This window comes from Vanellus vanellus (assembly GCF_965231255.1).
Source record: "Vanellus vanellus genome assembly, chromosome: 6".
Classification (NCBI taxonomy): Eukaryota; Metazoa; Chordata; class Aves; order Charadriiformes; family Charadriidae; genus Vanellus; species Vanellus vanellus.
The window spans coordinates 3,128,134-3,149,177 of record NC_138911.1 but is presented as its reverse complement, the minus strand read 5'-3'; the positions used below and the strand labels follow the sequence as shown (position 1 = coordinate 3,149,177).

The 21,044-nt window shown below is 43.9% G+C and overlaps 1 protein-coding gene across 1 annotated transcript in view; it reads right to left on the bottom strand.

Annotated features, from left to right (window-relative positions):
* Positions 1-6,951: 6,951 nt before the first annotated feature.
* Positions 6,952-21,044, bottom strand: part of SHANK2 (SH3 and multiple ankyrin repeat domains 2) — a gene marked incomplete at both ends in the record, with an annotated part of 314,691 nt that continues 300,598 nt past the window's right edge. The window contains 2 exons of the mRNA XM_082485045.1: positions 6,952-7,525; positions 18,512-20,924. Of these exons, the coding sequence (XP_082341171.1) occupies positions 6,952-7,525; positions 18,512-20,924 (2,987 nt within the window). The remainder of the gene's footprint in view (positions 7,526-18,511; positions 20,925-21,044) is intronic.

The following is a 21,044-nucleotide window of genomic DNA, read 5'->3' as shown; positions in this document are numbered from 1 at the left end:
TCCCTGCCAAAACCCAGCCTTGCCATCAGCTCAAACAGCGAATACACGCAGTATCGGGTCCAATAGCAGTGGCTTTTCTTTAAAGGGCTGACGATTGCCTAACGGTACCGAGGCAGTATGAGACCACCCGGTTGAGTGAGGACACGTGTGGGAACGACAGACCGAAAGACAATGGGTGGAAATGATCTGCTTTGAAGCCACACGGCATGGGAAGAATGTCTCCCTGAAAGTAAAACTTCCTTTCTAAGAATTGCAAAGTAGCTTCTGGAAGCCGCCCACCCTCGTTTCAGATCGTCTCTGTAATGCAGAAAATGAGCATTAATAGAGCTCTCAGATAACCTCCGGTGAAACGTACACCGTGGGATCTGGTACCCGGTCACTATAAAGTCGTACGGGTGAATTAAACAGACCTACAGAACGGTGCACACGTTAAAACTAACGCTGAGCGGCAGTTCTCAACGTTCTTTATGGCCAACTGAGCCATGAGGGCGCTGTGAATTCTTTACATCACGGTAACGAGGCACCGCTTCCCCCAGGATGTGTTCGGAAGAAGAACATCCTTAAGGAAAAGGACTCAAAGGTCTCAGAAGGTTGGGCAGCAGAGAGGTTATCTCTGCAGCCCCAAACCTCAGTTTCAGCTATTCTGAGGCTTTTTTTTTTTTTTTTTTTTTTCCAGAAGTTACAAGAAATTGCTTAAAATTGCTTTTAAGTACGTGAGGAAGGTAGAGTATTAGAGACAATTGGATAATGCAAAAATAGCAGCGGAAAACAACCCATTAAAACATGAATTACATTTTGAGATTTCTGTATATTGTATTCTCTTCAGACTTCCAAAGCCAAAAGGTACACGGCAACATTTGTTCCAGGACATTTTTAAGCACATGCAACACCGGTGTCCTGTTTGTACCTCGATTTCTAATGCTGCCCAAGAACCTTTACATTAAAAGCATACACGAACTCACACACACGTGCACGTATTCCTTCCAGCCTCAGTCCTGAGGCAAAAAACCTTAAATTTTACTTGTGAACCCAAACTTCAGTTCTGCGAGTACGTGTGGGAAATAACCCAGCAGCTCTCGGGAGCTCATGCCTGACCGGATTACCTCGCCCGCTTTGGCAGCTTGGATCGGAGCTATCTGCTGTCCATCAGACTGCAGCCTTTGCAATGGTTCAGGGGAGTCCCAAGATTTGCAGCACTGGAGACAAAAACTATGCTCGCGTTAAAAAATGTGCTCGATGCAGATGAAGGATCGTATGGAGATGCTAACATTCAAACCAGAAAATCGATAAAACAGAACCACATACAAACTCCAAAACACGTTACGGTTCTTCAAAGGTTTCTCATTCGGTGTATAATTTGTGTCATTATGCAGTCAGCCTTTCTTTCTGACAAATATTCAGGCCAACTTGCAATAATAAAAAATTTGCTAAAGTCACCCCTTGTAGAAAGAAGGACCGTTGTTTAAAATAAAGACGTACTTTAAAAGATCTTATATTGCTCTGAGACTATGTCCATCAAATTCCACTAGATGTCAGCGTTACAGAACCAGTTTGTTTCAGACTTAAAAGCATGAAGTCCACTCGGTTTGTTTATTACCGTTACCTTGTCTGTGAAATACAGTACATGTCAACTACACGGATAACCAAGCAAGTATTTACGGGAGTAAACTGAACCCAAAATAACAGTCTTGTTTCATTCTCCCCCTCCTCCCCCCCATTGCTTGATTTGAATAGAGGACTTCAAATCAGTCTCATAATGCCAAAAAACGTTTCGAAATAAGACGTAAATAATTTCGCTTTTTCTAACCAGCCGTCCTCATGCAGCGACACGGACTTCTCACGCCAGAAAACAGCACTACGACCTCTTTTTTTGTCAGGTACTCTAATACCTTGAAGATAACGCTCTTTATGTTAAATACAGTGAGTGTAGTTGATCCAGGTTGAAAATGATAAGGCACGTACATTTTTGTGTTGGTTTTTTTTTTTTTTTTCTTTTTAAACGCACATGTTCTGAAGTACTGTTACAATCGTGCTATTCGGGATGGCCCAGCGTAGCTACTGGTTTTTTTTTTCACGGTTTTGGACAAAAGGAATGAAAGACCAGGAAATGCAGAAAACTACAGAAAACTACAGAAAAGCAGGAACGAAACAAAACACAACACATCGATACAACGTACACTACAACAGCAGTGATCGAATCTTCTCATTTCTTTGACCAACAAAGCATTGACAATTGCAAAGCGTTCTTTGTTTTGCACTGTAAATACCTGACTTTATTTAGACACACAGATGTTTATCACTGGATTGCCACAATACCTGAAATATAAAAAAAAAAAAAAAGGCTGTTTTTTTCTTTTATCTTTTTTAACAAAACAAAGCTGCCAAGTAATTGTTGTTGGAAAAATATGAGAGAAATAACAGGTAACTACAAAAACGATGAACTACAACCACAGCTGCGAAGAGAATAAATAGTTAAGGAACATATGAAACCAAATGGCAACAGTTCTCGGCATTTATTCCAATATCTTAGAAAATAAAAAAAATTCTTCATTGCATCACCATTTAAAGACAGAAAACCAAATTTTTAGATTAAGCCCAAAGAAGATGGGAATTGTTTCCTCTTTTTTTTTTTTTTTTTTTTTTTTTTTCCATTTTAAGCCTTGTTTATTCACAGTACAAATCGACCCTGCTGGTACATTTTTGTAGTGACAAGATGCACAGAGTGTGATAAGGGGCACTGGTTCCTCTTCTCCTCCGTAACGCTGCTCTGCCCTACAAAAACTCTGCCCCCCGACCCCCCTCCGACCCCCAACTTTTCAGTGCGGTATTAAATTGCAGACCGGCCCCCCAGGGGAGTGCCTTACGCGCCAGTAGCGCCGCGTTCAGAGCATGCGTTCCCCCCCCCCCCTCCCCCCCCACGCTCAGCCAAGGAAAAAATAAAAAAAGTAATTCCATGATTATTTGAAATCCACCTCAAGGCAAATAGATACGTGTTTTTTTTCCTCCCTTTAGCGGAAAATTTTTACTTTTCAAATTTCAAACCTGAAGCGGAACTTCAGTAAATGAACTAATGTTCGGCACAAAGAATGCTTTAACCATAAAGAAGAAATAAAAAGGAAATGTTTCTCCCATCAAGAAATCAATTCTTTCGCCTTAATCCTGCCTACATTTTGTTAAAGCATTTTATGCGCTTTCAATAACATCAGATTGCAAGTTTTTTGGCAACTGTTTTTTTTTTAATAAAAATTCCGACAGTGTTCTCTGTTTGCAATCAGAACCACAACCTTAGTGCAATATTATATTTATTTCTTACAGTAATTTTGGTTGCCATACAAGAGTATTAAGGATTGGGGAAAAGTGCAAGTTACAGGAGCTTGATTTTTTTAATCAGTCGAAATAAGAGGAATTAAAGCACAAAAATTACAGCAACATAGATAACGTGAACACAAGTTGTTACACAAACTATAGCGAGAAACATATTAATATCTAGAAAAGAAAAGAAAAAATGTAATGGAGAAATTATCAATATTTGTGGCTCATACACATAATCATCGCCAGATCAACTGGGTAATGCTTTTTAAGAACTGAGGAAAAAACCCACTATTTTTATTAACTGAAGTACCACAAATAATTAACCTTTGTGATATGTAAATTCTGTAAATCAACAGTCACATCTAGTCATTTTATAATATATGAATTAAACTTAAAATGTATCTTCTCAGACACCCAGGGAAAGGAGTCTGTGCAGTTATACACAATTTACATCTTGTAAGATTTTGGTATTGTATACACAAATATTACAGAAACTAGGCATGTAAATGCAATTTATTTAAATTACAGTATATAAACAAAAGTTGATCCTAAAACCCAGAATATCATAACGTATTTCATAGATCTCTAACAACTTGGTTTTCACTATCGTAGTAGCATGAAATAAATGGGTCTTCTCTCCTCCCCCCAACATTTCCAGACCAATGAAAATACTCGGAGGCACCGGCGTTATCTGTTACTATTGCTTTCTGTAGCAAAATCATCACCCAGAGCTAGAGACCAATTCGTCTTGGCAGAGGTGTAGTTTATTGGTGCAAGTAGGGCCTCTCAGGTCTCCTTACCTTTACGTTGCAAGACACAACGTCAAAACCAAACTATTTCCTTAGCTCTTTAACGCGTTCAACCTCTTTCCTGCTAATTTGACTCTACCTATTCTTTCGGTACCCGAAAAGATACACGAGCAAGAAACACACCTGCGTAAGAAAGGGATTACCGTCAACCGGAATTCACCGTGAATGTCCGCACTTGCTCAACGGAAATTCGACAAGAAGGTTGTGATTCAAAAGCAGCTTAAAAGTCAACTTCTACGTTTTCTTTTACTACCATATTTTCTAATGTATTTTCTGGCACATGTTACAGAGGTAATATCAACTGTACCCAAAGAAATAAAAAAAAGAGCATGGCATTAGTGGTTTATTTACTGAATTCTGTCGTATCACCAAATGGAAGACAACGATGGCTAAATTACCATTTTTACATTTCTTAAAGTAGTTGATGGCCTCAAGTTGCCTGTAGCGCCTAGCTGAATGAAACTGCCGTTTTCTACACCACCTATGGAAAAATTCAGTACTCTTGCAAGTAAAATGCCTTAGTACTTGATTTTTATTACAAGGTTACTTGGAATTTGCAAATACAAATATAGCGCAGTAACAGATGTTAAGTCAAAAGATTTGTTGTTCCGTAAAGGGGGCAGGAGGCTAAAGAAGTTGCTTTTTATGAGTACCCAATGCGTTGGTAACTATGACCACTTTTGAAGAAATATTCATCCTCCTTTGTAGAAGTTCTAGCAAAGATAGAAAATATAACACAGCTCTGCTGGTTCAGATGCATCCAAATGAGGCTGATTTTAAAAAGGTCAAGACTTTATAATTATTCCACAGAAATAGTAGTAAACCACAAAAGTTTTTTTCTTTTTTTTTTTGTTTTTTTTTTTTTGTTTTTAACTTTCTAGCACTGAAGTGGCACAAAGGCTGCCCAGTAGACCAGCCACTTATTTTCTTAAAATATTGTGCTTATAAACTATCTGTACAACTATTTAAACTTGCAGTAAAGAAAGATATTTAAAATGCTAAACTTTATGTACTCATACTAGGGCTGTTGCAGACCTAATTAGACACTTGTTTGTGAGCAAAAATAATCACAATAAAAAAATTAGAGATAGGCTGGACCATATCAAGGACCATATCAAGGAAAGAAAGTTCAGGTACCTTGCAAAATGTAAGAGAACCTGAAAGTCTGGCAGGTAGGCAGTCTAGCCATCCACACACAATTTACCCACCTTGAACATCTTGAATATTATGTTAATAAAGACCTACAAAACTCACAGATATTAAGAGGTGTTAATTACAAGGGGAGTTCAAACATGCAGAGAGAGACTTGTTAACTTTAAAAAAAAAAAAACAAAAAAAAAGAGAGAGGGGGAAAAAAAAGTCAGATGAACCAAATCTGTGCGTTTCCCCCTGCTGACGGGAGTCTCCTGGAAAGCTCCCGCGCTCTCTCACCCCACCACCCCGTCCGCGCTCGGCCGCGGCCGCCTGCTTTCCAGCGGGGTGCGCGCCCCTCTCCCGCGACATCGCTAACAGCCCTGCGAAGAAATTGCCGGAGGCCGCCGGGCAGCGTCCAGCTCCCCGGGAGGCGCTCGGCCTGCTCGCCTCGTCCCGGAGCCAATACCTCTTAGCGGTGATAAACATGAGAAACCGGATACCTACCCAATTCCCCTGGCCCGTGCAACATGGGCGTTCTGAGACACTATATACCTCCTTCCAGCTTGGCGTTACTTTTTTTTACCTTTTTCGGGGTCGGTGGTTTTTTTTTTTTTTTTTGGTTTAACAAGCTGAACCGTTTCCATTTCTGCTAACAGACTGAAAGTCCTCTCTCGCTTAAAATACTGGCAACCTTCCCGCTGACTTCAATGGGAACATTCATCTATCTTTTTCTCCTTTCTTGGCCTGATGTTCAAAACAGCTACGCACTTACCACTCACTGAATTAAACAGCATCTCTCGGGGTTCAGCATGTTTGACCGTGAAGTCCAAAAGATGCGTCTGTACGTAACCCCAATTTTTTACTGGCTTGTAGAGTTCATGTCGCGACTTAGCAGTAGTTTAGCTGGTTGAAAACTGGGGGTCTCAGGTTCAAACTAGCTTCATTTTGCTGTACCTCTAAGTGTGCGTTCCTCCTCAGTTTTTATGCAACGTCTGCATCGTCTTACAGGTCAAGTCAATGGAGCATGTAGTGAACTTGTTCTGCCACCTTGGAAGAGTGCTAAGTATAACTGCAGAAATAAAGAAATACCAGGTAAAACAGAGCAAGGGTACCTTTGAACTAACCCCAGCAGACCAACCAGCTTCACTGCCAACAAATCAGAGCGCTAAACTAGTAAAAACCAGTACTATGAACTCCCGTACCTCTCTTAATACTCTGCCTCTGCTACTCACGACAACGGGTTTGGACGGTAACGAAGCAATCTGTCCTCTTAAAACGAACTAAGGGCTGGGGAAGGAAGCCTGCTCGGAGACTGGCTGTCAAGAAGAGAATAGAGTGCTTTTCAATAAAAAAAATGAAACGCTTGCAATCGTAAATGGAAAGAAAAGTGGTATGTAGCGGTTCCAGCAGAAGGGCATCACCAAGAGATAATATTTTTGAAGTTAACAATTTTCTCTCTCTCTCTCGTATCTCCCCACAGCTTTGAAATAAAATGGCCCCACGCGTGTAACGTGTTTGGATTTCTGTTTGGGCATGTAGCATACAGTCTGCATTACCTGAGTACCAGGAATTAAGCTGTTTTCCCCCTCCCCCCCCAATTTTGCTGGCACTCGCAGACACACAAGGCATTTGGGGTATTTCAGTACCAGCCCATCTCTAGTTATCAACAGAAGTTTGTGAGGCAAAATAGCTATTCTTATCTGTCCAGCAGCTGCTTCAAAGCTCTTTCTATGTTCATTCTGTGCCCAACTCTAGTCACTCCAAGGTCTATCAGATCTTCCTTTTGTAGATTTGGTAAATGAGTGCCATCTATTTCATTGTCCATAAATGTTTCTTTATGTTCACCTAAGTTTAGACTTTCCAACCAATCTGCCACATCTGGTTTAGTCCACAGGTGGACAGGCTTAGTTGTAAAAGGCTTATTTGAGATTGGCTGTTGTAATATTGAGGGAGAAGGAGACCTGCTGCGCCCTGTGGTCAAGCCAAATAAGTCCCCAGAAGGGGGCTGGCTGGGTAGGCTAAATACATCGGACAAAGTTGGAGAAGGAGATGAAGCTGAAGCAGAAGCAGTCAGAGGAGCAGGCATGATGTCTTTATTAATCTCCGTTGGTGAAACCACAGGGCTCGGAGCATGTCTTGCTCCTGAGGTCCTACTGTCATAGTCTGGGGACCTGCTCTGCAGTGTGATCGGCTGGCTGGTTCCAGGTCGGACAGTAAAAGTGATTGTTGTACTTCGTGTACCTGAGACAGTACTCATGACTTCCGTGCTCCTGAAAGTACAAACAGACGCGGAAAGTTAGATACGTCAGCCACCAGCAGTAAGGTTCTCCATACCAAAACACGTGACAAACAGGGTTTTGGAATGCTTGAATATTTTCATTTTTTAATGAGCAATATCACGTTAAAAGTACTAAGACGGAATCATTCCATCTCTCCCATCAAACAATCATCAATGGTAAGCCATAGTTAAAAACAAAACCTTTGCTTATGAGCAGTTCAAAAAAACACCTTCCAGAGCACATTCTTCCTTTTTAAGGCTATGCCGGATTCACGCACGGTTCAATGAGAGCCACCGAGTGGAACAAGCAGACGGGCACTGTGTGCTCCCCATGAAGCGCAACCAGGAGTTGATCTTCCCTTCGCTGTGTGGAGGGGTGGGCCCCTGCCTTTCAGTTCTAACCTACCACTTTTACACACTTAGGTGTTTAAATAACACAGCTGGTCACAGCAGTTTTGGAAAGTATTGGAAGCATATCATTAACTTGGATGTTCGATCTTTGTGCATCTCCTCAGTGAATTTTAGGGCATGTTTGTATTCCCGTTCATTCACAGAACGTGCTCCATGAGCTCCCCTTATTTCCCTCGCTGTTCAGCTGGTGGTCTTTTCATGCTTTAAAAATGAAACAGTCCTATTAAGGTTCATAAAAGGACTTCTGTGTCCATTTCCTTCTACGCAGAAAGTACACTTTGACGGTTTCACTACAAAACTCAAGGAGACACAATTCTTGTTACTGTGCGTGCCCAGAAGTGAGGTAGTTGTGATCACGTCACCGGCACCTCTCTCTCGCCTAAAGGAATTTCAGCTTACAACCTCAGCAGGCATGAAACTTGCCGAGAGGCGAGCTCTGGTGCCGAGGCTGACGGGGCGGCTGAAGGAGCACACGAGTCTGCTTTTGTCTGTTGGCTACAGAACAAATTTAGGAGCAGAAGATCCAGGTTCAGGTCTGCTCATATCATAAGGTGCTGAACTCCACAGCCCTTACTTCTCCTGAGAAAACTCTGCCAGTCGGCGTGCGCGCTTCAGGATCTTCCACTGAACCCTTGGGTGCCTGAAGCTCCAGAGTTTCTTGCTTTTAAAATACCCTGCAGACTAGGAAAACCTTCAGACAACTACTTTCAGGGACTTCCAGACCAAAGGAAGGATTTGTTTATCCTTGAAGAGATGCTACGGACTCCAGAGGATGACCTGGAGGATGCTGTAGTTAGATTTCTAACCCAGACCCTGACTGAAGCCCTCTGTATCCGAGTGCCAGGTTGCCTCCAGGACTGACCCGTCGTGCCCGGGCAGAACTGAAGATGACCTGGGTGCACGATGGCAGACACAAATATTTTCATTAATACTGCAGATGCCCCACTGCGCAGGGAAGATCTTTTAGAGCCAAAGAAAGATTGTGGTTCTGGAGCCCCCGTGTTTAAAGTACTGTTACGGAAGAAACGGAGGTTCTTAAGTCACTGCTTAAAGATTTTGAGTTAATTGCTACCAAATGAAGTACCAAAAATGATCCACACAGCAGGGATGAAACCCCACATCTGTTGTCTCTGAGGTATGTCCCTTACCACTAGATCTGCTTTATAAATGAGAGGCCCTCTCCTGCTCCTTTGCCCCAGGTAATCGTGATGGCTTTGCTCCTTCCTGCAGAGTAAAATCATACAATCATAGACTGGTTTGGGTTGGAAGGGATCATCTCGTTCCACCCCCCTGCCCTGGGCAGGGCCACCTCCCCCCAGCCCAGGTTGCTCCAAGCCCCGTCCAACCTGGCGTTGAACGCCTCCAGGGATGGGGCAGCCACAGCTTCTCTGGGCAACCTGGGCCAGGGGCAGCATTTCCTCATCATCTACCCTAACCCGCGCCCCGCGGGAAGTACTCATCCATTACCAAAATGAAGAAATGTAGGCAGCTAATCTGAGGCAACGATAACGGGCTATTAATCTCTTGCTCTTGTATGAGCTCGACCGCAGTCCTGCTAGCACAGAACCGGAGACCTTCTTTGGCGCCTCCTTGGTTGGCTGCTGGCTGTTGTGAGCCCTGGTAGCCACGCACTCCCCGCACGGCCTCTGGGGCTTTGGCACATAAGTAACAAACCCAGACATCAGGTAACCTACAGCGCCGCGACACCCAGGTTCAGAGCACGCTCGTATGGCAGCGAGTGGCATTCAAATAAAGCTCTGCACTGTGTTATTAGAAAAGCACTAAGAATAGCTTTTCGGAGAACGTACATGTTACGTGAGCAATCCCACTGATTTCCCACAAGTTGTTCCATATATTTCAATGGGAACAGGGGGATCTTTTTGAGCGCGGAAAGAGCGGGTACTTCAGTTAAAACACAGTAGGAACGATACTTTTAGCACTTATGTCTTTGTAATTTAACAAAGAAAGGAAACACTTGGCAAGATTTTGAGTGTTTCCTGTGATTTGTTTGGAGTTTAACGGCTCTCATTGTCTTCCAGGAGTGGAGCTAAGCATTCTTACAAATAAAAAGTCTGTGGCAAGAAACTACTAAATTCTACTAATCAAAGGGAGGAAGGTATTTCTACCTGCTCTAACTTAGCATTAGGAGTCTCACACACTTTCAGAAGGCACGGTATAATTATAAATCAACAAAAATCCTGCTTGGAAAAAGGTTGGGATAATGGTGCCCTAGTGATTGCAAGAAGAGCAGGATGAGTTTTGTATAAATGTGCCATTTTCTCCCTATCGCTTCACCTGCAATTACCCTTTTACTTAACTTTCCTGTCCTGCAAAGACTGGAAATTATGGTTTGTATTCACCCCCCTTGCGGCGATATCAAACGGATGACGGAAATTTCCCTTCCATCACGCTGGTGCTGAAAGATCAGTTCTGTTACTTGACTGACCGCTCCAGCTCAGTATACACCTTCTGCTGCGTAACTCGCTTTTGCTGCCGCTTCTCTGTACTGTTCCTTTCACAGACTCCCTGTCCGTCCTTGTTCAGGAAATCACTGCCACTGTTCCTTCAAAGGAAGCATATTAGGCCACTAAAACAAACCCCCAGAAGTAAACTGTGTGCTCTTATTTTAAGTAGTCCTCAGCCTCGTGTGACGTAACCTTCCCAGACCCCCCCGGCAGTAGTAGTGGGTCACCAAAGCAATACAGGCAACGTCGGATTTGGCTTTCTGTTAGCCTGGATCAACGTGAAGGCTTCGCATGGCTACCAGCACTGTTGCAAGATCTGTGGGCATCTTCCTTTTTCCAAGCCGCGTGTTCAGGATTACTCACTATGAAAATACATCTCTGGAACGATGATAAGAATTTTTTTTTAATTTTAGCTGATTAATGAGGTTTCGATACCAGCTCAGTTTAAAGCCGCATCAGTACTCCAGCTGTTATAAACATTCGCCGTTTCATGAGAAAGCTCGGAGCACTTCACTACCATGAACAGACTTAATCCTACAAACCTTCTTCAAGAAAGTTATCAGTTCTGCGGCACACTTGGGAACACAGACAAGCGCGGGACCGGCACACGTCCCCACTGCCGCAATGGTGGTCCTGTTTAGGATGAGTTTTAACCACAGCAATTTGAGGTCACTGCTGCCTGCAAAATTATTCGGCAACCTGCGAGACTGCGTTTGTGCTGAGTTCCCAGCTGCCGTGCTTCAGCCGGCTCTGCAAGCAGCTCCGCAGCCTTCACCGCACAGGCACAGCCCTCCTGAAGGTCACGCAAGTCTGCTGAAGCCCACAGCTGCATTCCCAGGCTTTGGGTTCGAAGTCTTTAATGCCGAGATTAATTTTTTCCCTTTCTTTTTTCCCTTCCTCCCCCTGCCATATCAACTCCAGCACGTTATAGGGACTGCTGTACCGTAATTGTAAGCCAAGGAAAAAAAAACCCACACGTCTTTGTGTAACTCCTATGCATCCTAAATTATAATTTATGACATCTCCAGTACAATCTGTGATGCAGATACAGCCTTGAAACCATCAGCTGTCTCGCATTTTATGGTTGATTGGTATCCTGGTCAACAAGGAGCAAGCGCATTCCAGCTGGAGAGCAGGCGTGTTTTTGTTGCGTTGCGGGTTTGCCAGATTTTTAATAAGAGCAATTTCTTATGCCTTATTTGATCATCTGTTATACTAAACATATTAAATCCATATTAAACCTGCCTAAACCCAAATTTCATTTTAAAAAGGTGAAAAGTCTGATAATTATTTTAAATAAAATTTGCTCTATTAGAATCAGCATATGGTAGTAATTTATAAACATTTGCTGCTGTAGGACTGCACTGATTGCAATGCCCATTATGTTGCCTCACATTAAAATCACAATATATAAATCCTATGTCACAATGATGCGGCCTCCAAGTATAAAAGCCATCAACACAGCTCGAAGGCAAGAAATTCTTTTAGATTTTACATCAGATTTGCAGGATTCAAATTTACTCTTAACTTAATATCAGAAGCAAAACAGCAAAAGATGGCACGCTGCAACAGCTCCTGGGAGCCTCCCATGTAAAAAAAAAAAAACCAAACCATTAGGCTCTCATGGGAGCTGTTTGATCCTGCAATTTAACAAAAAGACTTGCTGTTTCTGGCAAAGCTCTTCCGTTGTGGCAGAGAAAAAAATCTTAACCGAGAGAACCAATGTGAGTGAAATGAGTCCCTGTACAGAGGTACTGCGAGAAATTCACTTTCTCCCAGATTTTTCTGAGAACGCACAAACCCCCAAATTTGCCTTCACCTCTTATAATGCTTTTGCTTTATTTTTGGATTGCCAAAGGAAAATTGTATGGTAGGAAAGTAAGACAATAATTGTCTGTTTTGGGGGAAGATGAAGAACGAGGGCTGATGTGATGACTGGCAGGATACAGAGCTTCTCATAATAGCGTTCTTTTAGTGAGAAGGATCGAGAAGGTTAGTTAGTGTCTGTTGCAAGTAACCCTTCCGTCGGAGTGAAGAATAATCATTACGGTCTGGGAGTCTGTTCGAGAACAACAGTTTCCATGCGGATGGCACAAATGCCTGGACACCAGCAGTGAGGGCATGGTGCTGGCGAGGGGAGGAGGAGCAGACGTCGGCCCTCTCTCCTTGGAGAGCCGCAGGGAAAAAGGTCAAGGGAAGCTGGAAGGAGAAAGGGGGAAATCCCACAGCTGCCGAGGATGGAAGACTCGGCAGCGACGAGCGCAGCAGATCTGGATTATTTCGAGGGCTCGTTCGCCTTTACTGTGAACCTCACACAGGTATGCAAAAACGCACTAACCATCCCTCCCAACCCCTCCGCCCATCCCAAAACACCCCCCCCAAAAATCCAGCAGAATTGGGGCCTATTTGAAAAATCACGCCCCTTATTTAGGTGCTCAGACATAAGTTCAGGAACCTGGTCTTACGTGCTCATGTTATAAAAACATTTGCTGACTACTTCTCTGATCAAAGTGGCTTTTACTTCAGCGTGAGGTGACACCCTCTGTCTGGTTTTAGAATGGCTACCATTTCTGGATTAGGAGGATCTAATCCACATTGCACTTCGTAACAAAGTCAACACCAAAATCACTAAAATGCAATAACAATGAGTGAGCATTAAAAAGAAGCAGAATGTACGACACAGAATACTCTATGCTTTATGGTCGTCACTTACTTCGTGGCACTTCAGCACGACCCTCTTCTGACAACAGCAGTCATGAGAGCAAATAAAAATGACAAAATGGAATGACTGAAACACTGCAAAAATTACTGGCAAAGCAAGCAATCCTGTGAAATTGGCTGACAAACGGTTAACAACATGAAATGGATCTAACGGGACAGCAGTAAACTGAAAAAGCAAGGCTTGAGAATTATCCCACAAGATACGTATTTCATCATCTGCGAAAGCCAGACACACTTTACAATAAACCAATAAACCCTCAGTCCCTACGCAGGACTCGCTACTAAGTCCAGTTCTGCCTTACCTGTTTGTGAAAAAATAGCAACTTTTCCAGCCAGTCATAAAAAAAAGATTCAGAGATGGACAAAATCCCTGGCCGTGGGCAGTCTCACTTTTAGAACTTGCTATGCCAACAGGGCACAGGTTATTTCTCCTAGAGGGCTCGATCCTGCACGGTTAAGCATCCTGCAGAACTCCCACGTTTATCATGAGCGTTTCCCACTCCCGGGAGTGACGCCCAACCTGCCCCGGAGGCCACGGGGAGGGCCACTGTGCAAACCCAGCCAGAGAAACACAAGCACCGTTTGAAATAGAAATTGTTTCTCCCTATGGCAAAGCTATTCATCATTTTGGTTCGGTGACGGTAGAGAGCAGCAGCGGTTGCTGTTCATTATTCCTTCTCAGCACACTGGAGTGGTGGGGGAAGGATGCTGTTTTCACTGGGGGCTGTGTTTTTTTCTCCTTCGCAGCCACTGGGTCTATTCTGCGTTAATCACGCTGAGATTATTCAGTTGATCTCGCAGGCTCGCACTTGATCATTACGTTGCTAAGCGACTGCCGGGTTCACAGACAGAGCGAGCGCTCCTCCCTTAACCTGATAAAAACCCCTCCATTAGTCTTCTCCCCATTTCTTTTATCAGCTCCATCTAAAAGTCAGTAGCCTCTCAAGTGAATTTATAGCGCGGCTATATTTATAGCATCCTGGTCGATACTGCCGTTACGCGTCCCCTCCTCTCCGCCCCGCTCGCTGGCAGCGGAGCATCACCTGTCAAGCCGCCGGGCTCCCCCGCGCTGGGGTTTCCCACCTCTGTACCTCTGCATATCCAAACTCGGAAACGGCAATGGCGACCGAAGCTCCTCATTAGGGCTTTAAGGTATTGGGGTCAAATGGAGCCCTGCGTCCAAACACCCTCAACCCGCTCTGTAAGGAAGGATGGGCAGAACCGGAGGAAGTGAAGGCGGGATGTTGTGGCCTGGCTACGTGCACAACAACCGCTATCACCGGGGCTGAGCTCCAAAAATTCATAAACGATGGCCAAAATTGGGAGTGGGATTCTCTGTAGTCTCGAACAGTCTGATCAAACCCTTTAATTAAGCTTTTACTCGTACAAAGTAAGCGACCACGTCCTTTTGCTTCGTCCTCTTTTTCCTTCCCCTCCCAGTCTCCTTTCTGCTATCCCACGGATGGTCACTGCTGCTGAGGAGCAGATGGTTTCCAGTCAAACGTTTCCATGCTCTATTTAAAAATCTCGAAACTCGGTGTCTCCATAAGAACTACGAAAAACTATAAATACTCCGTGTAAAATTATTGCTAAACCAATGTGCAGAGAAAAAAAAAAGCAAGTCAGGGTCGGTTTTTAACGTAATAATCGAGAGAGAAATGCTGCTCAGTACTGTAGAACAATCTCTTCCTAATCCTCATTTATCAAAAACATGGAAAGAAGATATTTTTACGGGTTTCTGTCGCGAGCCATTACCCAACTATCTACAATTTATTTCACCTCTCTGCTACCCTAACGGGGCAACTGCCGTGGGTGAACTCAAACTGCATGGCTACTGGCCGCGCAAAAGGAACTCCAAGTGACATTTAGGACCCTTATCTGGGCTATAACTTCATGCATGTCCCAATGAGCAAATATATATTTTTAATTTCCTCAGGCTGCCAGTGCTGTGAAAATAACCCAAGCGAGCCTGTGAACAATGTTCCTATTTATAACGCTTCCCAATACTTCTCTTTGGCTGAAGGATATGAACAGGCGTACTCATTTTTTATCACTTTCCCTTTAGCAGAGCTAACGAGTTGCTCTTTAATTTAGCAGAATCCTTGCTTTCCATGAGCTAAGATGCCTTGCTCCCTTTCTAACGCTACCTCACAGGAAAGGGCTACGAGCTCTACAGTTGGTCGCCCAAGGCTTGGCAGTGTTAGAAAAAAATGAAGAAAGTCTAAGAATTTTAGTGTTAAAATTTAAATATTAGCTTTAATACTTGGAGTTTTGGCAAGATGGTATTCCTTGGTCATAATATTTGACAGCTTTGTAAACAATTGCGCCAGTCACGCAACTGGGCTAGAAAGGCTGTGATATATTTAACTTTTTAAAAGATATGGCAGGAGTAAAAGCAGTAAAAAAAAAAAAAAAAAGCCTTTTTCTGGGAAGCATTTCCCATGCACCCATCGCTTTCATGCAGGCACCTTCGGGAACAGAACTGACACTGAATGCAGACAGTTCGGGGCATAAACATACACAGCAAACGGAAAAGAAATTGGAGCATTTTCTCCATGTTGAGAATTTTTGCTATCAGCCTTTTGCCCCCTCTTTCACACTCTTTATCAAGCTCAGAAACGAAGCCCCTCTCCTCCGTCCCCCCAACGCGGAGGCGGTTAGGCTGAGAGAGGGGGAAGGTGCCAGCGCCGCGCCGGGGGCCGTGGGGGAGCGGGCGCAGGGGGGCAGACGCCACCCGCCCACCCACCCACCGCTGCTTTGCAAGTTGGACTTCCGAAGCGACAAGTGAACTTCTCCATTTACATCTCCCTACCTCGCTCTTGCTAAGATGAAACGGAATTGCCTGCAGCACCTTTTAAAACACGCTTTTAATATCTGCGGATAGTTGGATCTCTTCTGCCGCCTCTGATTTATTACTTAGCTTAAAAAAGAAATCCTGAGCAACCTTTTCTGACCATTTTTAGTATCTCCAATTCACCTAATTTTCTAGAGCTCAATTAAAAAATAATGTAATCACATCAGTTTTGGAAACAGAAGGAAACAAAATGCAGCCCTCTTACCTTCCATTCCCAGCGGGAATTCTGTGGAGGGGTCATTTTCTTCCACAGTCAGACGGCAGCCAAGAGTTTTCCTGCTCTGTGCCACTGCCCACTTTTCTTATTTATTACCTCATACGTCTTTCAAAATTGTTATATCCCAAGACCCCCTCTCTAGTTTGCAAAGACTGCCGGTTGGGTTTACTTTTCAGGAAAGAAGTAGGATTTCAGCCACACTGAAATAATGCTTCGTGCGGCTTTGTTTCCAAATTGAATCTCCGTGTTCCATAATGAAGACTATGTAATTTGCCAAAGCTGAGTTATAAGAATTAAAAAAGCTAAAGGACAGAAAAGCAACATAACTTCTAACACTGTCCAAGTCAGATCTTTAAAATGTAACATGTATGGGATTACTCTTGATTCCATGATAGCTTGCTTTTCTCCAATTCAGCGATACAGGAGTATTTAAATTTTTTTCCAGCCTTCACACCTGTTTAAATGTCTTTTCACAAAAAGATGTATCTCTTTTTGCTTCTACTTTTCATTTTCCTCGCAGGAATGCAGTACTTTTTGACATATTTACAGTACATTGTAGTTTCTAGCCTCAGTTATTTTCGAATAAAATAGGGGCGATAAAAGATCTCTACTGTAACCTGGAAATAACCATCGGTTTAAATATAAAAGATGATAAATAATACTCTACATATGAAGCTAGAGGCAACGTGTTCACATGCCTTAACAAGAAAGAGCCGATCAAGCTCTAGCAAAAACAGTATTCTTGAAGACATAAGGAAAATGATATGAAATGAAGCCGTCAGAGTCACCTGCAAGGCAAGACTTATGTAAATTCAAGCTTAGGGCACAAGTAGTGATTTTATGCTTGCCTGAGGTATTCTCAACCGTAGGGTGTTCAGCTGCTGTGCTAACTTTGTTTAAAGACTGTCTTCATCAGGCAGCCGGTATATATTGTTTTTCGTTTTCATTGTATTTTTGGGGTGTATTAGGGCTTCTCCTGTACAGACAACTCAATTTCTACTCCGTTTAGTCAAGTGCCACTGACAGGAATTCCAGAATTTCAGTCTTTTTCTTCCATCTCTTCATTCTAAAAATCGTAGAGCCTCCATACTTCCCTGTCACCAGGATGACGACTTCCATCTTGCAGGAGATAACATAACTGCCCGACCCTGAGCCTTTTGATCACGCCGTTTTCTGAACGAGCGATCATTTGCAATTAATAGAGCCACCCTTCCCCTAAAACCAAATTACCTTTGTGCATACAAAGAACGGTAGCTTTTCAAAGGACGAGTTAGTTATTATCCAGAGTAATTCCAACAAAATTTACTTTGATGGTATCTTTTTTAAAAAACAAAGTCAGCACTGCATTTCTGCAAAACTTGCATTTCTCTGGAGCAGTCTGGGCCGAACGATATGCAATACTTCAGTGAAAGGTACATTTAACTGCTGTATGTAAGGCCAAATCATTCCCCACCACAAAAAGAAATACCTCAGGCTCTCGATAAAACTAACAAAATCACCTTTCCCCCCCATCCCCCCAAAGGGTGGATTTCACGATATTATACCCATACTCTACACAAATGTGACTACACAATTGCTTGTACATTTACCCAATGGCGTCTGGCTACCGTAAGTTATTTATCACTTAAGGACCTTTCGGAAACCACTTTGCACTGCTGTTGGGAGAAATGAGCCACATCCTTGAACCTGTAAACAGCAGAGACTATTCACCAGCAAGCACGTACAATAGAAAAACCCCATAATATTAAGCGGCAGAGATGCTAAGTTAATTTTTTAGTAATAACACGACTAGTGCAGTGATTTCAACGAGTGATTTTTCTAAGATAGCTTTATACCTCATGATAAAGTGGCTTAGCAGAGGTGTCAGCACGAATCAAATGATATCACGCAGTGAATGGGAACGAAGCCTCGGCAAAGCCACTTTTTTACGTGTTTGAAGTCAAAATAAGTTACGGGACTGAAGAAAAATTAAATTATCGCCACTTTTTAAAGATTTTTTTTTTAAAGAGAAAAGTACTACTTAAAGTAAATCTGAGTAACTCACATCAAACCAACTGAAAGGTCTGTGGAAACGGTCTTTGAAGTTGGAGAAGACTGAGAAAGCTCCTACCCTATGGTGTAGACTAGAAACATCGACAACGTTGGAAATTCTTCCCCTCTGTAAAATTGTTTCTCGTGGGCTATTCATTAAGCAAACATGTACGACAGAGTACCTTCTTCTTTAATCTAGGTGATTTACGGGGGAAGTTAGTGAAGGGATGGAAAAAACCCAAGCCTTTATTAGAACATTATTTGGTGAATTACATTTACCTTGTACTGAGACTTGCAGTTTTTGTTCCAGTAGGTGACTCCAATCCTTCCCCTGGCTTTGAGGATTTCTCTCTGTTCATTTGCTGGAGTATTGAGTTCAATTCACTAATAACATTAGCCTTTGGGCCTGAGAGAATTGGGCTTTTCACCTCCGTCACATCACCCCATAGCTTAGATGTCCTTTGGGGAACAACTTTAGCCATATTGGGCTGTGCGCTGATCGGAGGCGGGGGCGGAGCGGGAGGAGGAATAACAAAGCTGTCTACAGTTTCTTCGATTAGCGCGTCCTTGTAAAGTGCATTGCTTTTGTTGATTATGGGCTTCATTTTTGGCTTAGGAGGTACTGGGGGTTTGTCCACCAGAAATGTTTGCCCATCTGCATAGACTGTACAAGTATCCACGTTCTCACCCCCTTCCGAGGATAAGGTAGAGATGCTGGACACCGTTGAGATAGTGCTGGTTGTCTCTAAGTGATGGTCACTACTACTTCGACTGTCTACCTCCTCAATCCCAGAGTCAGTGACGTTATCAAAGCTGTCAGGGGGTGGCAGAAAGGAGGCAGGCAAACAGTTTGAAAGACCCACTTGCTTTTTGCTGTCTAAGGAATTTGTTGACTGGCTGGGGGCAAATGGCGCGGGTGAAGGCGTGCCATTTTTTCTTTGCTTAATCAAGTCTGTTAGAGCTGAAGCGGGAGCTGCGCGGTCGTCGGGGATATCAAAGCTGTTGGCGAACTCTAAGGGGGGCGGTAGTGGCTCAGTAAAAATAAACTCTTCATCGATATCAACCGATGCTAAGGGCGGCGGAGGGATGCGGAACGGCAAGATGACAGGGTCGTCGACAGAGCTCGCGGCTACGATGGTTTTGCAGGGAGATGCCGGTGGCTCGGGCGCAGCAGGCACGTCCAGCTCACCTTCCGCTTCCTCGCTCCCCTCTGGCCTCTCCGGCGGGGAGTCTTCGGGGTTCGGTTCCGTCTCAGCTCTCTTTTCCTCTTCGTCTTCGGGCGTATCGTCTGACTTGGCTGTGTCCACGGTATGAACCATCAACAAGCCAGCTGACTTTTGCTGCGAAGTATCCACAATGTTTATCAACATGTTTTTCTTCTCCTCAGCTTTCTTTTCTTTCCCGGCATCTGTTTCATACTTGTTCTCGGTCTCCTGCCTTCTCAACGGGCCACGAGTGTTTTGCCTGGTGACAGTAGCAGTAACAGGAAAAGTCGTTTCAATATTGGGTCTCAGCTTCGTATCGATGTAAAGTGGCTTATTAAGGTCAGCTTTAACAGCCTCTCCTTTGCCTGGAATCTGCTGTGTTTGTTCTTTCATGGCTCTGTCCCTGGCAGAGAGAGCGAGGGCTAGCGGTGAGTTTGGATCTAATAGCTTTCCTGTGACTGGGTGAACGTAATTATCCGAGCTGGATGCGTTCGTGGACTTAGCTGCCACTGTACTGTTCTCAGTACCTTTCGTTTTGGAGGAAGCGTTTAATGTCCTTGAATCACTCTGATTGCTGGGTTCGCTGCTATTAAAAAGATTTTCAGGCTCTCTAGGTGCGGGAATCGGAGATGGTGACATAAGCTGTCTAAAACCATCTTCGCTACTAAACATTGCTTCATCGGTAAATTTCGATTGCCTCATACGTGGTGTTGGCGGTGTTAGTCCAACATCCTCATCTCCTAGGTCTGTGGAAAGGAAGGCTGGAGAATTACGCCTTGCTTCCAGCCTCTTTTCCCTGTCCCTCACTGCTCCAGCAATGGCTGCTGCAAACGGGCTGCTGACCCCTAAGCTGTCGTCGGGTCGGAGTTGCCCGGGTTGCTCTGAAGACTGGGGATCGATTTCCATGCTGCTCCCTTGGCTGCTTTTCCCACTGCTGCTGGTGGACGGCTCTTTCACAATAATCGTCGGGATTGGAATAGAACAGGTCTTTTCCGGACTGTCTTCAACGTTGGATTGTTTCACCAGCATCCCCTTCCGCCTCGCTGGTTTGGCCGGCACGTAAACTGCTTTGCTTGCAATCTTCCCAACCTCAGAATAGGGGTTTTCTGGCATCTGACCCCTCTTGTTCCTGAAATTTGCCTGGGATGCGGCACTCCGACTGTACAGGTCTTCCGAGTCCAGAGAGTATCGGTCCAGTTCTCGTCTGAAATAGATCCCTTTGTCCCTTATCATTGTTCCCACATTCTCAGGCCTAACCAAAGAAATTTTTGAACCTGAATTCTGATTAAACGGAGGCTTAATCGTTCCGTAGCTCCTTGATGTTGGGGATTTGGGAGAGTTGTACAGAGAGGGAGAAGGTGGCGGTGGTGAAGGAGGTAAGGACTGCGGTGGTGGTGGGATATCTTCAGAGGTGTCGGGCATTGAAAGACTTCTGGTAAACTTCAGCATAGGAGGAGCCAAAAACTGCCGTTCTTCCTCTGTTATTCCTGAAAATCAGAAAGTATATTTTAAACACTGTCTTCCACTAGGATACCTCAAATTGTGTTATTTCTGTATCCAACCTAAAATGCCAGGGTGCCTTCCGCATGACGTGGGGCACGTGCGCA